At 41.0% G+C, this 20032-nt stretch overlaps 1 protein-coding gene across 1 annotated transcript in view; it reads left to right on the top strand.

Moving 5' to 3' along the window:
* The first annotated feature begins 5760 nt into the window (after nucleotides 1–5760).
* Nucleotides 5761–20032, top strand: part of sorcs1 (sortilin-related VPS10 domain containing receptor 1) — a 147442-nt gene continuing 133170 nt past the window's right edge. Inside the window, exon 1 of the mRNA XM_076091047.1 lies at nucleotides 5761–6733. Within this exon, the coding sequence (XP_075947162.1) occupies nucleotides 5768–6733 (966 nt within the window). The 5' untranslated portion in view covers nucleotides 5761–5767. The remainder of the gene's footprint in view (nucleotides 6734–20032) is intronic.

The raw sequence follows: 20032 nt of genomic DNA, 5'->3' as shown, positions 1-20032 counted from the left end.
AAATTAATTTGGGAGATCCATCATTGCTGTGAGTTTGGGGTTTCCATCGGCATCTTTAAATGGATTATCCAATTACTGCTTTTCAAATGCCATGACAATACAGAGCAGAGCTGTGGTCAGGCTCAGCCAATTTGGGGCACTGCTTGAAATTCAATTCATGAAATGGAAATGGAATCCTAAGTAACCACTGGTCTATTTCTGTCGGCAGTTTTCTTTTCTTTTTTGCCTTGTGAAGGACTGGCTTTGATTGAGGCTGCAGTCTGTATCTCACAAGCTCACATTGTTATGGGTGGACGGTTTTGCAATTAATGGCAGGCTGAGACACAAACATGCCAAAAAGTGTTGGAAATTGAAAGATGCTGAACTCAGATGTTAAACTCCTCTCTGTGAAACTGATTGCTCCTGACCCCATGTCTGCTGTGTGCTATGATGGAATACCAATAAATTATTATGTTAATGGGAAACTTATTTATCTGAAGACACTTTCAATCCTTTCTTGCATTGGCTTTTATTTTTGTTGACTTCCTTCCTCTCGTCAACTCTAACTTGTTTACCTAGAGCACTTTAAACACAGGCGTTGCTTACATCTATTGGGTTTCTTTTGTCTCTCGTTAGAAACAGGAATGTTTTGGCTGGGGAATAAAGGACAACGCTGTTTATTCTACTGAGTCCAAGTCTTGTTTGTGTTAATGCTCTAAAGCTTTTACTGGGTAACCCCGGGAGCTGAGCCAGGGAAGGGCAACAATGTTGTAAAAGTTGTGAAACGACGGTGTGTGAGTCGGGGTCGTGGTTCAATCGAGCGACTGAAATGATATGAAGCAGTGGCTTAGGAAGAAGAAAAAGGTCATACGAGGACTGCTAGTTTAGATCGTATGTGGTGATTATCTGAAAAACCAGACAAATAACAGACGTTAATGGAACTTTAAAAAAAAAAAAAAAATGTCGCAAGCATGCAAGTATATGTATAGACCCTTTCCTACTGGACAAAAATGTAAATAGTGTTTACAAATATTATGTATTAACGTACCAAACATGCAATTGAAACAGTCTCCTCTAAGCCACCAGACTCCAGTCAGACAGCAGTAATTTGACCTCACAGATCGTCAGAAAACACACTTTATTCAAACAAAATAAAACTCATCTTTCCACTTTTCCAACAATCACCAACTCTGGTCTGAGAGGCTGAAGGACAGAATAATTAACTAACGGATATGAAAAAAAGAATGAACTATGGCATTTTCACAGTTAAACTCACAATGATAAAAGGAGTCTGTCGCTTATTTTTAGCAGATTTCCTCGTGTTCTGTGGAAAAGGGTATATGTGTGTAGGTATACGTGCTCTTTTTTTACTATGTGAAGTTGCTGTGAAGCCAGAGGTCATATTCTCTGCCCTCATTTTGGCACACAAGAATATTTTCCTCTGATTTGTGAAGCTTCCCACCTTGTTGTGGATTCATAGTCCGAGAGGCTACATACAAATCAGACGGCCCAGGCCTGCATATTGCCTTCTGCAACATCCTCAAAAATCCATTTCTGCTATTGGCAGGACATCGATTCCCTACGAATGGATGGTGAGTCCAGGCGGGGGACAGGAGAGGATGCGGTGAGAAGGTTGCCGCAGGAGACACACACACACACACACAACAGAACTGGTTGATAAGTGTCTGTGAGCCATGCGCTCCCTTTCCATTGCAGCACCATTAATCCAATACAATATGTCTGCTTAATGTTGTGTGCCATGAGGAGATGCAACACTTATCATCTTTAATGTCTCTGATAGGACGTGACTGGGGAGGATTCACTCCCTAAAAAAGAAGAGAGGGTGTAATCAGACTTGCCTTTAAGAGCGTAATTTAAAGGGTCGTTTCACCCACATTAAGAACAAAAGACACATTTTGTCTCGTACCTCTTGGGCCATATAGCCGTACTGACACTGTTGATGTTGCTCTATGTAGCTGTAATGGTGCAGTTTGACGTAGAAGACTGTAGAATAGAGATCTTCACAGGTCTAAATTGGATCAGATCAGGTTTCAAAGGTTCCCTTTGAATATGGCTCTCAGGGCTGTGTGTCGTACCCAGATAGATCTGAGCAGACTCTCTATAAGCTCAACATACGCCGATAACATAAACAAACAATTGGTTATTATCTGAGGCAAATTTGATTTGTGATTTTGGGAAATACAAAAATAAATTGAATTGAATCCATTAAATTACCTCAAACCTAATTTGGCAATTTTGTACAGCGATTTGTTCTTGCTCATCAGCCAATATACACTCAGAAACCGATATGTTTTCAATAAGCTACTAGCAGCTGATATATCAGCCTGTCTAATGTATCTGTCTAGCTCTAATGTACTGATACTCTATTTGACTGCTTGTTAATTAATAGCAGGTCAAGCTGCAGCCCTGATTGGTGTTCTCTTTACATTCGTCCTCAGTTGCCAGAATAAATGTTATCATTGTACGTTTCTGCAAACCACAGGAATTGAATACTTTGAATGTTGACTTTTCTAAACCAAAACAATGTTTCATAAACATGTTTCATATCAGCCTCGTAGCATGCTCGCAGAAACGCACCTCGACAAATGAAACAATTGTTTGGTTTAGGCAACAAAAACCTTCAAAAAAGCATCATGGTTTGTGTTAAAATAATAGCGTATTACGTAGAATAACAACGCAGCAGACTAAGCAACACAACAAGGTTAAAGTCAACACTTACATTTGGCCTCACATGGAACATGAACAGCGGTCTCCTGGGTGAAAGTCTTGTGTTTGTGTGTTCGTCCCATCGACCTCTACTCCCACCCACCCTGCGTCAACTTAAATCCCATCATTTTAAATAGTAATCGCAAAATATACTACGTCACCTGCTTTGACCGAATGCAAAAACATTGACATTCAACGTATCTGTGTGTGGCAGAAACGTACAACGTCAACGTTTTTTCCTGGCCTCAGTTGTGTTTTAGTTTGGGCCACTTTTTCTAAAAACGTATTTATGCTTGTCCACAGGTCTGAAAATGTCTGCTGTAGAAAAACTTACAATACATGATATTGTACAACAAAAAAAGAACACCATGCAACTTTTGAATTAAATGTTTAGGTTCAACAGCAATGTTTTTAAAGTTCTCACTTTGAACTAGGGTATGGTTGAGGTTAAGGAAATATTGTGGTTCTGGCAAATTAAGAATGGATAGGGTTAGGCATCTAAAAGGCTGCATCCCGTGCAGAGCGCCAAGAAGATTGTGGTTGGTTAAAAATAAACAATCCAGAGTGATTTTTTCCTTATAACAGAATGATAATGTGTGGACCCAGACCTTTCTGTAGCGCTGACACAGCGCAGTGGAGGCCTGGCTATGCGAGACTAGCTGGAACTCCCTGCTGGCAGTAACCTCCCCTCTGATAGGTGTAGAAACAAAGATTGCTCCTTAGCCATTAAAAACCACTGGATCAGGACACTGTTGCCACCCCAATTTGATGGAAAATAATGGATTATCACCTTTAAACACAGAAACCGGGATGTTTCTGCTGACTTAATGCTGATAGTAATAAAACACCAATTACAAAAACTAAATGATTCACATTTTCAAAGAAACACAATGTTTTTTTTTCTTTGTTAGTGAAATTTCTAGATAATTCACACAGTCTCCACCCATGTTATGATTCAAAAAATCTGCATACAATGCAATTACCTCAAGATGATTCATAAGGAGATAAAAGGCAAGATTATAGATTCACAGAGGGGAGAATGAATGAGCAGTATTGAGCTGTAATCACCACAGATGGGTCATTATGAACATATGACGAATTCAAACCAATGTGTTTATATCCAGCACACATGATGAAACATGTGTTAGGAGGAAACATTGGTCTACGCAGGTTTAAAAGGATGTGTGACACTCCAATTATATAATCCTTTACTCTTTAATCTTAATTTGTAGCCTATAAGTAGTTTTCCTTGTGGTAAAAGGAATCAGCTCTCGAGGCACAACCTGTCCATTTTATTCCCTCTCGGCAGCATCCTAAAAGCAGCCAGCTGGTGTCGTAGTCTGTGACCATTTGTATATCCCTTTGTGCTCATCAGCAATCACCATAACCTACAGTCATTAGGCACGGAGAGCTGCAGGGCTGATATCAAAAGGATGAACTTCCAGCCTTGATGTTTCCACCAGTTACACTTGTTCCTGTCGCCTGAGACACTCAGGCTGCTTGTTGGGGCAAAAAACATACCGATAAACATGGTGTCTCTTTGTTCACAAAGTATTTAAATAATAATTATGTAGTCCAGACTGCATGCTTCCCCTTACAGGTGGCTCTCCAGCATTGCCCTCAGCTGGTCTTTAGAGCATCGTATTAACCTGGAAGGACACAAGATGAGTTGGTAAATGCATGCAGATACAGGTGTGTGTTGTGTAAATAAAATATCAGCTAACTTTGTCGGCTGTTGAATTATTTATTGCTGTTTAAAAAGCCATAGACTCTACCATCCCTGACACTGCACAGAGTTAGAAATATATTACAGTTTTTTGTTATTGCCAAGACACAAAAACTGGTACTTGTGGCACAGTTATTGAAACCATTACCTCATGAAGCCTATATATCTGGTATTGTTATCTTCACTTTCTCCTCCTTGTTTCTGTTTGGTGAGCTTGTACGAGTGAGCCACGTCACATTCAGCAAACTCTCTGAACTTCAGATAACTGAATGACCAGAGTTAACATGGTGAGTGACACCTGTGTGTAAATGAGCGCGGCCATAAGGACAGTGAATTAGCATCGCTAACAGCCCAATAACACCATATAAGGCTACACGTCCTGCCCCTTGTGTCCTATGATGAAGTCCTGCTTTCAGATCCGAGAGGAAAGTCTCTCTTTAGCAGAATTAAGGGACCTGATGAAGACGAGGAATGAGGACAAATAATGATGTTAATGTTCAAGGCGCGTCACCTGAGCGTCGTACTGTCGCTGAAATAAAGAAGAAATGGTTCCATGTGGAAAACGTCTCTCCACAGCGAGGCCATCGATGACTGCAACGGGAGGTCAGACAACACAAGATGTTCATAACTATACTGTAGTGTTTACATTTACATCAATAGACAAGTTAAATTAATGGTGATATTGTTAGGCTATATTTTTGTTGCAAGATTTCTGGAAAATGAGGCATTATCTATTGCAAACTTTTACAAGTGCTGAGAAAAAACCCATGGCATCATGTGTTCATAGTCTATATTATCATCACGCTACAGAGGCTTTGGATAGTAATGGTGTGTACATCAGTGTGCAGTCGGCATGTGAATTTATTCGGTGTTTGTAAAAACACCATTTTGAAGACATCTTTTGTGTCTGTTTGCTTTTGCAAGAAATGCAGATTTTGTGTTTTTGATTTTGTCTGAATGTTTCTTTTGTATGCAGACTTTTGACAAAGAGGGCCCTCGTTTCAGAAATGGGCAATTTGAAAGAAAAATAAAATCTGTAATACGTTGCAATTAGTGGTTGCCTTGTTCAGACCGAAAAGGATTGAATCCAAACAGCATCATCACAGGAAATTATGCAGTTTCATTTGCAAAATGAAGCGATTTACTCTCCCTGAAGGGAAGATGGTGATAAAATCTGCATCAGGAGAGAGAGAGAGAGAGAGAGAGAGAGAAAAGAACCAGAAATAGATTCTCAGAAAATGTGGCTGTGAGGAGAAATAAAAGAGCAGCAGAACAAAATGACTATATTACTGACTGCTTTAATTATAGCCGAGCATATGGTGGGAAATAACAAATATGGAGAAAGTCAGTCCAGCATTATCCTCCATCTCTGTGTGGATCAGCTCCTCCCCCATGCGTGCAGGGCTTCATTTGATGAAATCCTTCAACTTGGACCACTTTTTTTTTTTTACAACACTGCATTTGAGCAACGCCACAACTTGCGCAGCACTTCCTCTTCCACAGCCGAGTGGCAATTTACACCCCGAAAAGACAAAGAGAAGAGTGAGGGAAGAGATCGTCTTGCATCCTCAGCATTCTTCTCTGCCGCCAGCGATGGACAGGGAGGTCATATTTCGCCCAAAGTGGCACAGTGCGTTTTGGTTTTTGATTCTGATGATGCTCTGTTTCTTTCATGCCGCCAAAGCTGAGATAACTTGCAGGTCGTGCCATCTTGGGAATAAGTGGCGTGCACAGGAATTAATGCTGAAATTCGACACAAGTGAATCCACAACTGGATTAGAGAGAGAAGTTTTTGGACACGGAGACGGGGCAGTGAGATCCGGGGCGGCAAGTGCCGAAAGTCGGCGGCTCCGTTGCGCAGCAGGTTCCGCTGAATGCGCTCCAGAGATTCGGGCGGAATACGCGGAGCCAAGGCTGCAACGGAATACAGACACCCGGCACGCAGCAGGCGATACTGGCGAGAGCGAGTTCGCAAAGATGAAAGTTTCCAATGTCAAAACGAGTGGTGAGCAGAAGACCAGCGCTGGGGCCACCCGCTACAGAAAGCGCGCCAGAAGGAACAGTGATGATGATGATGATAATAGGAGATCCGCCGGTTCAGCCCAAAGTCAAGACGCGGGAGAGGACATGCGCTCGGCGGCTGGACGCAGAGTGACCCGCTCTGAATTGCGCTGGAGCGGAGCGGAGCGGAGAGCTGCCGGTCGGCAAGAGGAGCTAAAACTCAACAGTTCAACATTCGCCTTGACCGGGGATTCATCTCACAACCAGGCTATGGTGCACTGGTCCGGGCAGAACAGCAGTGTAAGTGACTCGCCGCGTTCACTTTAAGCATCGCACTGGCAATATGCGCGAATCCTCAGAGGGTTCCTAAAGTGCGCTTATGCTGGCCGTCAGGTGGGCACGCGCCACCTCACGAGAGAGCGGCCGCATCTCTGTCTAAGATGAATCCGTGTTGGTACGTGTGAGTGAGTGAGAGAGACGCACACTTGTCACCCTCTGCCAGACATGGACACCTGTCACTAAACACATCACATTTCAACAACATTTGGTTCCAGAATAATAAGACAGTTACGATAATCCCAGGGGTGCTATTCTATCAGTTGGACTGACATTAGGGTTATTTTTTTTTTACTGTATTTTTTAATACAAATTAGAATTAGACCTGAAAGTGCTTCCAGCTTTGGTGAGGGCTTTGTTTGTATTTGTAGAGTGAGAGAGGCTTTCTCTCAGGACCTTCTTGGGTGTATGAGCAGCTGAACTGATGTCCGGCTACAGCTGGTCATGTGGAGCATCTCTTACCAGAGGGCAGGCTTTTCAAGTAGCGCCGTGGGTTGTGTGAGGGGTGAAGCAATTTCAGCCCTTCTCCTTCCCTTTTCCTGAAGCCATGTTTCCGGAGCCACAGGCCTGAATGACCTGCACCCTTTGGAGCTGCAGAGCGGCCTCTCTTCGTAGCCTCCCTTTGCTTGTTGACCTGAGGTTCTTTTAATGTAACGGCAGCAGTGAGGGTCAGGGATGTGTCAGCGTGGCAGCACATTTAGGCCTACTGCAGACGATATAGGATATTATCATTGATCGCAAATCGCAATAAAAACACTTGCAGTAAGGGCTCTTACACACCAGGGGCAATATATGTTAGAACAGTTGTTTATGTCATGAATACTTTCACACAGCGCGTGAATATTACGCGATGAGAAAGCTGTGCCGAACAGGTTGAGTTGCAGCTTTGTTTATGAGGATTATAAAACAACAATATTTAGGCTCTGGAGTCTCAGATACACCCCTCATGTTCTTACCTATCACAATAAAAGCCCTAGATGAATAATATTGGCAGGGGAGTACATCACATTTTCTTTGTCACCCCCGATGTGTAAAGGCCTTACGTTGATTATGGTGAATAATCACGGACATCCTCACATGAGCACACTGTCATGGTAGAGAAGTGAAAAATAGAACCTGATTTTAAATTTACAGGAATTGTAAATGTAAAAAACAACAGATTTTATTTATGTATGCAGTGAGCTGATGATTACCTTATTAAGGATTGCTTTTTGTTTTATCACAAAAAACACATGTGTGTGTCCTATCTGTGATGCAATACAAATATTTGTTCATTAACAAAAGGTAAGGTAAAGATTTAGTTCTATTTTAAGAGTGTAAGCATATTTAGATGCGCATTGGGATACTCTTGTGAATCCCTTTTATTTAGGACAGGAACTAGAGTAGGCAGTGATTTGTTGAACGTGGCGCACATATCCAAATCAGATGACCAACAGCTGCAGGTGTCAAACCTCAATGCTTAGTTTCAATTTATAGCTTGTACCAAATCATGTACATGCTGAATGTGACGCACCGAGGACCCTTTTTTTGTCCATCCAACATTCTAAAATCCAAAGATAAAGCGTGTTCACAGCTCCTGGATTTGATTATTACGTCCTGTAAAATTCTCTGTAAATACGACCAAAGAATGGGAGAAAAGGGAGTAATGTTGGCAGTTATGTCATATCATAATGGCCATTTATGTGAACTTCAATTTTGCAGAAATCTCAGCTCGAGTCCCCGACGAGCCTGTCTCCTCAGAGCATAAATGTGCAGTGTGTTTCTGCTACATTGTAGCTGGCAGTGCTGTTGAACGTGTCATTCTGGTCCAACGCATTTTATTACTTGTTTGACCAGCTACCTTTTATGCAGCATTTTGTCCATTCTGCAGACACAACAAATACTGGATGTAGGTGGAAAGAAAAGAGATGAAAGCTGTTTTCTTGTGTTAAATCTGAGCATGAATCAGAACCTATATAACACATGCTTTATGTAGTATCCCCAAGAGATAATCTAAGCCTAAATGCAATTTAGATTATTGCTTTAAACTTTAATTAACATGGGAAGAAAAAAAGTCTTTTGGCAGAAAAGCACTGAAGCAAAGTTAAAAAGTATTCATTTGCTGCGAGCACTGATATCTCGACACGCCTGCTTCTTCTTCTCCTTCTTCAGAGTGAAAATATAATAAGAATGGACTGAGAATCCAAGGCAATGAAACGGGTGAAACGTCTTTTTGGCCTCCAAAATCTGCCGTCCTTAAAAAAAGTTTGTCCTCAAACTGCTTTCAGTGAGTCAATGTCCTGTCGGTTCCGTACTGCACAGCTCCGTGTTCCACCCACACCACTTAGCCCTGTCTGTAACAAAGCCAATTACAGTCAAACGCGTATCACCAGCTCCCATGCCCTCCACTTCGCTTCTGACTGAAATTCCGTTCTGTGCCTCAGGTGTTTTCTGTGGGCTTGACAAACTACTGTAGCTCTCCACGAAAAGTGACCTGACAGTGGAGGCAAGGGGGGGATACAAAATAATATACAGTATATGAACATGTCTTTCATGCTTCTTTGTTTGCTTCTCTGCTTCTGCCAATTTGTGTTTACCCTGAAAATAAAACATTACTGTTTGAGTTAGTGATACTTGTGTAACTATGAAACAATTTGCCCCTATTCTTTCAGTTGACGCAAACAAGTAACTCGAGGCGTGCGAGAATACAGGATCTCGCATTAAATATGTAGAGTTGCTGCTATAAGCAGGAACAGACGTCCTCGGTCTTTACAATCTGAGCTGCTGTATAAATAAACAGATGAGTCAACAACATGCCACGGAGCTTAGATAAAGGCTTCGCTGCTCTTAATATTTAACCTTTAAGGTATTTACAAAGCTCGTCTTTTAACCACCCCGCATTACTGGCAGCCTGTATGTCAGACTGGATTGGAGGTTATAATTATGACTCATGAAATATTGGCCACAGGAGTCAAATACAGGGAAACAAGAATGAGTAAAAATACTTACACACAGGCCTAAAACAGCTGAAAGGACTGTACTGATTTTAGTACTGATGGCAAAACGTCATCTCCATAGACTGTATATAAGAAGTGCACGCAATCACTGCGCCGTCACCCATTGGTTTGTGGACTGCCGTCTTGAAGCCTTAAGGTCGGCCTTTTGGCCATTGCCATGTTGTTGTTTTTGCAACCAGAAGTGACAGTAGAGGGTGGAGCTAAATATAAACAAACACTGAATAAGACATTTTTAGGAGACCAATATGTTACAATTTAACTTTCATGAAATAAAAACACACTGTGAAATGGTTAAAGTTGTAAGACAAATCCACAGCCAACCTTCAGAACAGACATCGGCGTGGTAGAGACCTGTCAGTCACAAGGTAGCCCCGCCCTAAAGCATACCCTGCTTTATGGTCTATTTGACTCTAAATGGACAATAATTTACTGAATGGACATCATGCTGTGTTGAAGGAGACTTGAAACTAGAGATTGAGACCATAAACTCATGTTTACAATGTTTACTGAGGTAATAAATCAAGAGAGAAGTAGAGTCATTTTCTCATAGACTTCTATACAACCAGAGGAGTCATTAAAGAGAATCCAAGTTTAAGACACTTCAGCATCGGCTTCACTTTATGTGTTATACATATCCATTTGTCAAAAAATCGGATCAAACTTGTCTTTGTTGCAAAGTTTACATATAAGGGTCCGCGATCCAAGACTCCTTCACTTTAATAAGCAGGTGGCAATAAAGACACGGGAACGTGGCTTGGGTCTTGATGAGTTGGAGCATTTATTCACCAACAAACTACACTGCACTGCTACGGTCACAGCTGTAACGTTACTGAAACTTCTACGTATGGGTCTATTTACCCACACTCGCTCATGTTACACACACAACCTACACACTAACTACATCCTTAAAGGAGTTTGTTACTTGTATAACACATTTTTGTGTACATTTATTTTTTAAATGCATTAAAAAAAATCCCTGATGCTCAGGCCCAGTGGACTTGTAATACACTGGAGTCCACTGGACTCTAACCAACCCTAAACATAGTTTAAATCATAATTAAAATGTGAAACGGTAGTAATAACTGTTTTTATTGCAGCTCAAGGTTTGTCCAAGCACCTTGCGTAACCTTGACCAGCCTGGTCTCTTTATGTAAAAAAGATTATATTTGTTTTTTACATATAAGAAATACGTATCTAATAGTCTGCTGAAGTCTGTGTAGGGAGGTTGTCGTGTGGTCCAGTATAGTTAAATGGAAACGTCATTTTGTTGGAGACAGAGTTGAACTGAATCAGGCCTGTGGCTACACTTGTTTTTAGCAAAATGTGTTTTCTTTTCATTCCAGGGTTTACTTCGTAATTTGGTCAGAATGTACTTTTTTTTGCGTATCCACTTTCTGTCAACCGTTACTTTGTGTCTGTCCGCTTCAACTACTGATTTCCCTCCAGTCTATGGAAAGACCTCTGACAGCTCTGAGTAAACTGGGGTGAATGTGTTGAAATGGTAAATGGACTTGTGCTTGTATAGCGCTAGTTTTATGACCACTCAAAGCGCTTTAACACTACATGGCATTCACCCATTCACACACATTCATACACTGATGACAGGATTACCTATCACGACTCTTTAACTAACCATTCATACCCAATCATACACCTCAGGCAATTACGGGAGCAATTTGGGGTTAAGTGTCTTGCCCAAGGATACATCGACATGGACTAGTGGAGCAGGGGATCGAACCGCCGATCCTCTGATTGAAGGACAGCCTTGCTCTATCACTGAGCCGCAGTTGACCCCAATTCAGCTGTGTATGCGGACAGCACTGTCGTAATAGCAGATCTAAAGAATGAGTTGTTCTGCAGTTGAGATTAATAAAGAGTCATCTGATTCAAAACCAGAACTATCAAACAGTTAATTTGTGATTTATCCCCAAATTTTCTGTCATTCTTCTCAAGTGACTAAATATTTATCTAAATTAATTTGGTACTTCAAAAAACTCTGTTGCTCTGTTTCACAAAATCAGCATTTATTTATGATTACAAGGAGCTGATATTCCCAAACTACATGCAGGCTAGACTAAGTCTTTAAAGATTCAAAGATTCAAGTGCACACGGAAAGTAACTGACCCAGCTACTTTCCTTGTGTGCTCTTAATCCATGTTATTAAAGTTAGTTATTATATTTTATTGTTAATGTACATATTCTCTTTTTCAGATGGCCAGTGGTTTTATAAATATTCACAGTGAGATCATTAGAGACGTCACCGGTACTTTTTTCTTAACCTCCAAATAAAGTGCTAGCTAATCTGGCTAAATGGTTTGCTTGTTTACAACCAGAACGATTGTCTCACTGTTCATTTCTCACCCCAATGTACCTATTTCCAAATCTCAGCAATTATTTTGATACCATAATTGATATGTATAAGTAAATAAATAAATAACCATATTTATAAATAAAAAAACAGGAGTGTTGGCAGGTGTTCTTTATCATGCATATATTCATGCATAGAGATACATACAGATTCTTAGTCGTGCTAGCGGTGGGGCACAAGGTAGGGCATGTACTATGATAGCCAAAAGGCCTGAGTGGAAACTGGTGTAACAATTGGAATGTAAAATTATTACAATTACGTTTTTAAAGCCACTATTTGTAGAATTGTGTGATACATTATTATAATGTATTCTGATGGCATAAGTTTGATTAATATGAGACAATATACACTGTAAATACCAGTGGTGGGCTGTCAGGGCCTGCAAAGCCTTCTCTGCTGGCTTAAACAGAATCACAAAGTTATAGCTATTTTGTAATTTAATAATTTTTCATAAATACACTACATGTATTCTAATTATTTTTCCATTAGCTTATTTTCTCATTGCACAGCTACTGTCTTCCTCAGTTGCTCTGCTTCCAGTGCAGCTTGTTTTAAGTAGAGCTTTTATCCAATCAGATTTCACCTCTGTGTCTCTAGGTAAGAAGAGAGGCCCGATGCCCGCTAGGAAACCTTTGCAGATTAAAGTATATGGGGATGATATTGTTGATTGTCATAGTCTTCAACCAATCAGATCTTTAGTTTGACATGTTGGGCGTATTCTTTGACGTGCCAGAGCTACCGAGGTAGTCTATAAGTACGTCAGCATTAACGTACGCCGTGATTGGTCAGTGGGCTAGCGTGACTGTTGTGACGCTGAAGCTAGCTAGCAGAAGTTAGTATTAGTAGTAAGAGTTCAAGTTGAAAGATATGTAAGAAGTTATGACAAGACATGACATTTTTAGCGTTTTGTTTGGTGTAGATTCTTTATTTTTTACCTAGCTTTGTTTTTTTAACACTCAATGGCTGAAGGAGGAGAAACGGATTTGGTGGAGGATTTACTGTCAATGCCTTTCTGGAGAAGGAAAGAAAGGGTCGGCCAACGGTGCTTTTGAAAACTTTTGCTGAGACCCGAGTGTATCTACAACTCAACGAACACGTTCGCAGGAGGACCTCTGGCTGGAACTGAACCGCACCGATGTTCTGTACAACCGCGTCATTAAACTCTTCATTAACAAAGAAAGGAGGATGGACTTTGTCTTTAAGTGAACGGCAGCTTTGGTAAGTGAAGTGCTTTGTTTTTACATCTGCAGTAGCGTAACTACTGTGTTAATTTATCTATGATGTCGTTTTTATGATATGGTTGATATTGTTCCCTCTGATGTGAATAATATTTGAATGGACCATGCTCTTCAGTGTGCGGCGGAATACGTGTTTTAGCACTGCAATGTTGCTGGATTGATTTGTCATGCTTTGTTGTCATATGTGACTGGTTGTTGTGAGTTTGTTCTTGATTTTGTGTTAATTACATTGATTTTGACTCTATGCATTGTCCGTTAATGACGAAGCATCCCATCATGCTTCATGTATCTGTTTTCATTAACAAAGCAAGAATTATGATCTGGAGAAATGGGGATTGTGTGGCGATTTCACTAGCCCTGTTTGAATCAGTAGGGAACAGCTAAACGCTGCAGGGAGAGTTTGTAGTGTGTGTGCTGCTGTTGTTTTTCTGCTAAGCTAGTTTAGCATAGTGTGTGTCCCAGAACACACGCGCCTCAGCAGAGTACAATGTTTTGGTTCCGGGGTGGGAGTGTCAGACAGCATGTTGCAAGGTTGAGCGTAGTCCACCGGAAAAATTATATTTCCCACTATTTACGCTTCTGCATTTTCCAAATGCACTAGTATTATTCAAACGTGTTGTTCGTTTCATAAGCTTCATATCGAACGGTTTAATACGAATACCTGTATTGTTACACCCCTAGAAACAAATAATAAGTGTAGCTGTGGCGTCATAATGAGGTTATTAGGAGGTGGTTCAACTGTAGGAGGACAGCACTGAAGGCCCAGGTATAAAATGCACGGCCCGCCACTGGTAAATACCTCAGATAGCGTTACAACCCTAGTATAGATCGTGTGTTGTCCATGTAGTCCTCAGTGATTATATTTGTAAGGTCCAGAAAATAAAGGCACATCTGAGCCTCCTTATGGTAAGAACCAAGAAAACATTTGAATACTACTATTTCATCTTTTTACATCACCATGTCAGAATGATACACAGCAACCAACCAACTCACATCTACAATTATGGAAACGGAGAGAGAGAAGAACAACTGATCAAACACGTTTCTTGGTAGGGTATTGGCAGAGCGGCGTTGAGATTCTGAGAAAAAGGTTACAGGCAAAGAGCACTCTCACCGTGGGGCCTGTGGCATATTGCTCAAATGGAGGTACAACATGCACAGGGACAGTATTATTTGCATTATAAAATGTCAGACATTTAGTACTTTGCTCCGTCACTCAGACGGATTAAGGCTGACATATTGTCTATCAGTCTAAGAAGATTACTCTTGAGCTTTGTTGCTTGCAGATATGTAGGACATGTCCTCCTGGAACAGAAGCAGGTGAATTATAAACTGAAGCCCTGCAGAGAGAACAGTAGTGTCTCGATATATCTAAAGATTTTGTCACTAATTATTGAAGAGTCGACTATATGACGCTCTTCAAAGCGTTGTGAGAAACTCGCTGGTCTCAGTTGACAGTCTCACACCCCCTCTCTAGGTGTTGAGGAAATCTATTTCTGGTTGTGTATGCATTCTGATAGCCATGGCAACGCCCAATTTGCCGCCAAGCCCCAGATTTATTTCACCAAAGTCACATCTTGTCTGTGCAGAGGTTTTCTCTCTACACCATCAAGCCTTCATAATCTGCTCATTTTCAGACATTTGGGGGCTCTCAATGCCACATGCCAAACACATTTACAACCTGCTCATCCGAATGGCAGAAATCCAGCATGCCATTCAGAGCTGACATATGCTAAATATGCAAGATTTCAGCAGCAGAGGAAAGTGGTTCCATTTGAAGACAGTACAAGTCACCCTCTGATATACAGGGCAGAACTATCTGATAGTTGGTTGAGGTTGTAATATATTTGTCTTGTTGAAAAAAGGACGACTGATTGGCGGTTGCGTTAAAATGTAATGATAGCCTGCATTTGCTCAACAACTTCAGGTACATACAGACTTTTAGTCGTGCTAGCTGTCAGTCCTCCACCACTTTGGTTACCTTGCATGGAGGCTGGATTCACATGAGAATCTTGTGAAGCAATATGATTTAAAAAAAACAACACGCTATTTTAAAACTATTTTCTTTTTTTTTTTCTTGTAAATTTATTGATTTTTTGATTATAAATATTTAAGTTTTTTTCTTAGATTATTAATATATATATTATTTTTTCCTGTAAAAAAAGAAAACATCCGGAGTGCTCGGAAATTATAACTTATTATCATTAAGTATAATGAAGTTACTCATCTGGGAAAAAGTTCTAAAGCTTTTAATCGGATGGCTCTTTCATGGTGAAATTGTGAAAACATAGACGAAGCTTGTTCATGTTAATATGGAGCTGGGTTACACGTAGCGGCACCAAACAGCTTTCTTCCCATTAAAGGCTTTTTTATATTTTATCCCAGAAGAGTGCCTTGATCCCTTTTAATCCGATGTAAGAGATGAGAGGTGGTTTACAGATAATTAACCTGCAAATTCCTTTGGCCTTCTGTTTCTATTTGTTGTTAAGAAGACAGACAAATACCTATTTAAGCCTATAACTTTCAGATTTTAGAAAAAGAAAATCTGCAATAAAAAAATACATAATAGTACTAATTGTGCCCTGTGATAGTCTGGGCGAAGACGGAGTACAACCTGGACAGGTCACCACTGTCAGCTGGGATCGGCTCCAGCGCCCCTGAAAAGGACAAGCGGTTACGGATAATGGATGGATGGATACTATTTCTACTGCAAGCACTCAGTAGATTATGCTTTTTAGTTATTTTTAAAATGCTTAAATTGAACACCTAATTTATTTTATTTATTTATATATATATATATCTTTTTTACCTCCTTGCTTTTTAAGAAATTCTTGTCTGAGCTCCTTCTTGTTGCAAGAGGCCCTTACTGTAGACACAAGACAGGTGATTATCTGCTTCTATCTTATCATTTAAAAAAAAAACATAGGTACAAATTGGAGAATCTGAATCTTAACTACTCTAGCTATTTGTTATAGATGGTCCATTTACATTATCAAACACTCTTGAGATGTCGGTGTGAACATGTGGGTCTTATCCTTCTGTTGTAAACATCTCTATAATTTGATATATTTATAGAAGTCCTTCATTTGCCAGTTCTAAATCTGTTATGCTTTGATTTTCCTAAATCTGTGTCCATGTTTCTTTCTGCCTCTCTTCTCTCTCTCCCTCCACTTGGCTCACATTCACCTTGTGTCTTGGCCACACTCATCTTGTGTAACGTGGCAATTACACAATGTAAGCTTCCAAATCAGGTTGTGAACATCCCATTGCAACGCAAGCAGAGTCTCATCTGTGTGCTTTCAGACCTGGTACTTAACACATCCAGCTGAGAGGAGAGAATTTGAAAAACAATCCCACAGAAGAATTCAAAAAACAGAAGAGACACATTGAAACAACAAACATCTCCAAAGCCTGACTGTGTGGGCTCGGCGATCCTTCGGGTATGTGCCTGGGAGTGATCAGACAGGCGGACTCTGTCACGCTCCAATGAGCAGCGTTTGCTCGCCATTGCGCTGCATATGCCCATAAACAAACTATAGGCTCCCAGTCCTGCTCTCCAAAGCCCATGTGAACGCTCACAAATATGTCATTATTTCCTTTAGTCTGAAGTTATATGCTGTAAATGTCTCTAGAGTAGTCCGAGGCTTCCTGTGGACAGGCTTTGTGGGTAATATGTCGGGGCAGTCTCAGCCGAGCCTGTGAAGCCTCAGGTGCGCACACTTTATTTCAGTAAGTGCCCTTAGGTGCTCCTGAGAATATCATTCCTATTGCTTCCTCCTTTCCATTTTTCCTTCTTATGTTCTTTCTCAATCATGCAATGACAATATTTTTCACGGCCCACTCAATTTGTGTCCCCTTCAATTTACAGTAAGTGGGGTGAATTTGTCTTAATTCACTTACAGCGTGGTTCATAGAGGACCTGGCGAAGGTGGTTTATAGAAAGTCTTGTGCGGTGGTTAACCTTTTAGATGTGTCTGCACATTGTGCTCATAATAAATATGAGGATAATAGCACACACTTGAAACCTGAAAAGAGATGGAAAATAGTTGTTTGAAGAAGGCGTGCTTATCAGATTGTTGGTTTTGAAACAATTCACCCTTCAATTCTTCTGAGAGGTGTGTGTGTGTGTGTGTGTGCAAACTTTATGTTCTCTTCTCTCACCTACAAATGTTTTGTGTGTGTGTGTGTGTGTGTGTGTGTGTGTGTGTGTGTGTGTGTGTAAAAAACATCGTTAAATCTCCAGATTCAAGGCTCACAGATCTCACAGAAATCCATGAAAGGACCATGACTTCTTGACAGCGTATTACGTGGTGGTCCCACCAACACTGAAACAATTATGGTTTAGGGAACAAAAGTACTAGTCAGGTTTAGGAAAGATTTACATAAGTACGTTACGGGACACAAAAACAGGTCTCCTGGATGAAGGCCCTGTGTTTGACCATTCTGTCCATCCACAAGAACAGGCTCTTAGTTTGAAGCATCCTAACAGCTTAAGCCAGGCTCAACAAACACACCTTGTGGTAGGGCTACCTCTGGCTTTATTTGCAGCTTGGATGTTCCACCTTGCTGCTGTGTATGAAGTTTAATCAATTCCAAACTTTGACCTACTTAGTTGGTAACCTTTCACCAACATAATGAGAAGACAGTTACCTTTGACATCACCTGAAAGCGAGTTGTGATAGATTAGAAGCTCGTTCTCTGTAGTTTCAGAGTTCCCAAAAGTCTACAACGCCCTCTTAAAGAAACACCGCCATCTTAGCCAGAAGATTATAGCTTGTCAGAATGCTAGCAGTCAGAGGGAGATGTCTGTGAATGGGAAGAAAATTAATATACCTTTTCCTGCTACCTAGCGCACTCTGGCGACTACAGTGGGGTACATTTCCGCTGTTGCTGGTGTAGGTAACCGATCTGCTCAGCAGGACCTTGAGCTGGTCTGCCAGGCCGGACACATCTGGTACCTGCACCGCTCCGGCTCGGCATTTTTTGCAAACCGGCTGAAATGGAAATTCTCATCATGAAACGTTCTGGCAAATTAAAAAGCCTATATCAGCAACTTGTGCTGATGGTGTCACAGTGCTCAATCTAGCTTGTATTGTATTAGTAATAAGCAATATGACAATGTGATTATCATAATGACATGTTTGTTTATCAACAGACTAATGTAGTCAAAGTGTCTGACAGGCAGTGCACAATTTACTGGCCAGCCGAGGCCGGCACCATGAAGTTGATCCAATTTCAGTAGAGGTTTACTCAGAAATGTTTGTGTATTTTGGGATGACAAGACCTGACGGGGTTCCACCAGCCAGTGTTTTGCAAGCCTGTAATGGCCCGTAACGGTGTTTGGCTTATTATCAAACCGGTTTGAAATGTTTTACAGTAGAAACCTTCTCTACAGGTGACATTAAGCTCTGCGACCAGAGCCGGGCTGGCTGTTTCACTGTTTCCTCTGCTTCCAGTCTTTATGCTACGCCAAGCTAATCACCTCCTGGCTCCAGCGCCAAACTTAATGCTCAAACATGAGAGTGGTATTGATCTTTTCATATAACTCTTGGCAAGACACCAAATATTCATATTTCCTAAAATGTCAAACCATGTCCTTAACAATCAGTCACTGACAGCTCTTTGCAGAAAGGACATTAACGAAACAATAGCCAAGAGTTTAAATTTGGTCTTCTGACAAGTTACTCACCAAATTAAGGATCTAAAGCTGATATAATGTGCTGCAAGCAAAGTCTGTCATTCCAGCAGACATTGTCAGCGCCATGGAATATGAAAGGCCTGTTTCCTGATTTGTTAGTTTTTGGAGCTAAAATAATCTCAGTCTGCTATTTTGGATTCAAAATTAAACCAGATATCAGAACCTTAACCTCAGCCTTGACGTGTATCCTGCTTATGACCGGGTTAGTATCTCTGTACGTTATACCGCAGTGCCATTTTCTCTTTACAAATATCAGTGCACTGTATTTTCTGCTACAGCTGGTGACATCACTGCTGTTGCCCCGCTGCCCTGTGACGTGATTGACACTTTGATGTGAATGATGGTGATGGAGGTGACTGGTTTGTGGGAGAGAGGAGCGCCGCACACTATAAGGAGAGTATTGAAGCGCAGCTAGAGGCTGAGATGCAAGGTGGAGCACACTCACAGATCAGATTTCGTCTGGACACTTGTGACAGTTATGGGAGCAAATGTAATTTATACACTACGCAGAGACTATTAAGTAAGAGCTAAACTGAATTTAGAATATCTGAAAAAGTCAAAATAGCTGGATGGAGTTCATGGAGATGTAGTTGATACCCCTTGACTGCAGATTTTCAGTCTGAGGCACAAGGATTCAATTGCAGGCTATGGTGTTTATATATTATCTGCTTCCCTTGTAGCAATTCAGCTCAACAAGGATAATTCAGGCAGCTGTTGCAAGGCAGTCAGAGGTTTCCTTTCAGGAGGCAGAGAGTCCCATCTCACCCGCTGATCAGGTTCAGAATTGCACGGGACATTTCTGTGGCACAAATTGAATCCCTGGCAATCTGTAAACCACAGGAACGTGCCCGAAAGTGAAGGTGAAAAAGGTGTTTTTCAAGAGCGGCTCACAGTGATTGAGAGAATCAGATGAGATGGCAGGTCAACTTAATTGCCCGAGTCTGATACAAGACGGAGACACAG

Source organism: Anarhichas minor, unplaced genomic scaffold, assembly GCF_050575085.1.
Source record: "Anarhichas minor isolate MPS153535 unplaced genomic scaffold, ASM5057508v1 ptg000014l, whole genome shotgun sequence".
Lineage (NCBI taxonomy): Eukaryota > Metazoa > Chordata > Actinopteri > Perciformes > Anarhichadidae > Anarhichas > Anarhichas minor.
This window is presented reverse-complemented; position numbering and strand designations above follow the sequence as displayed.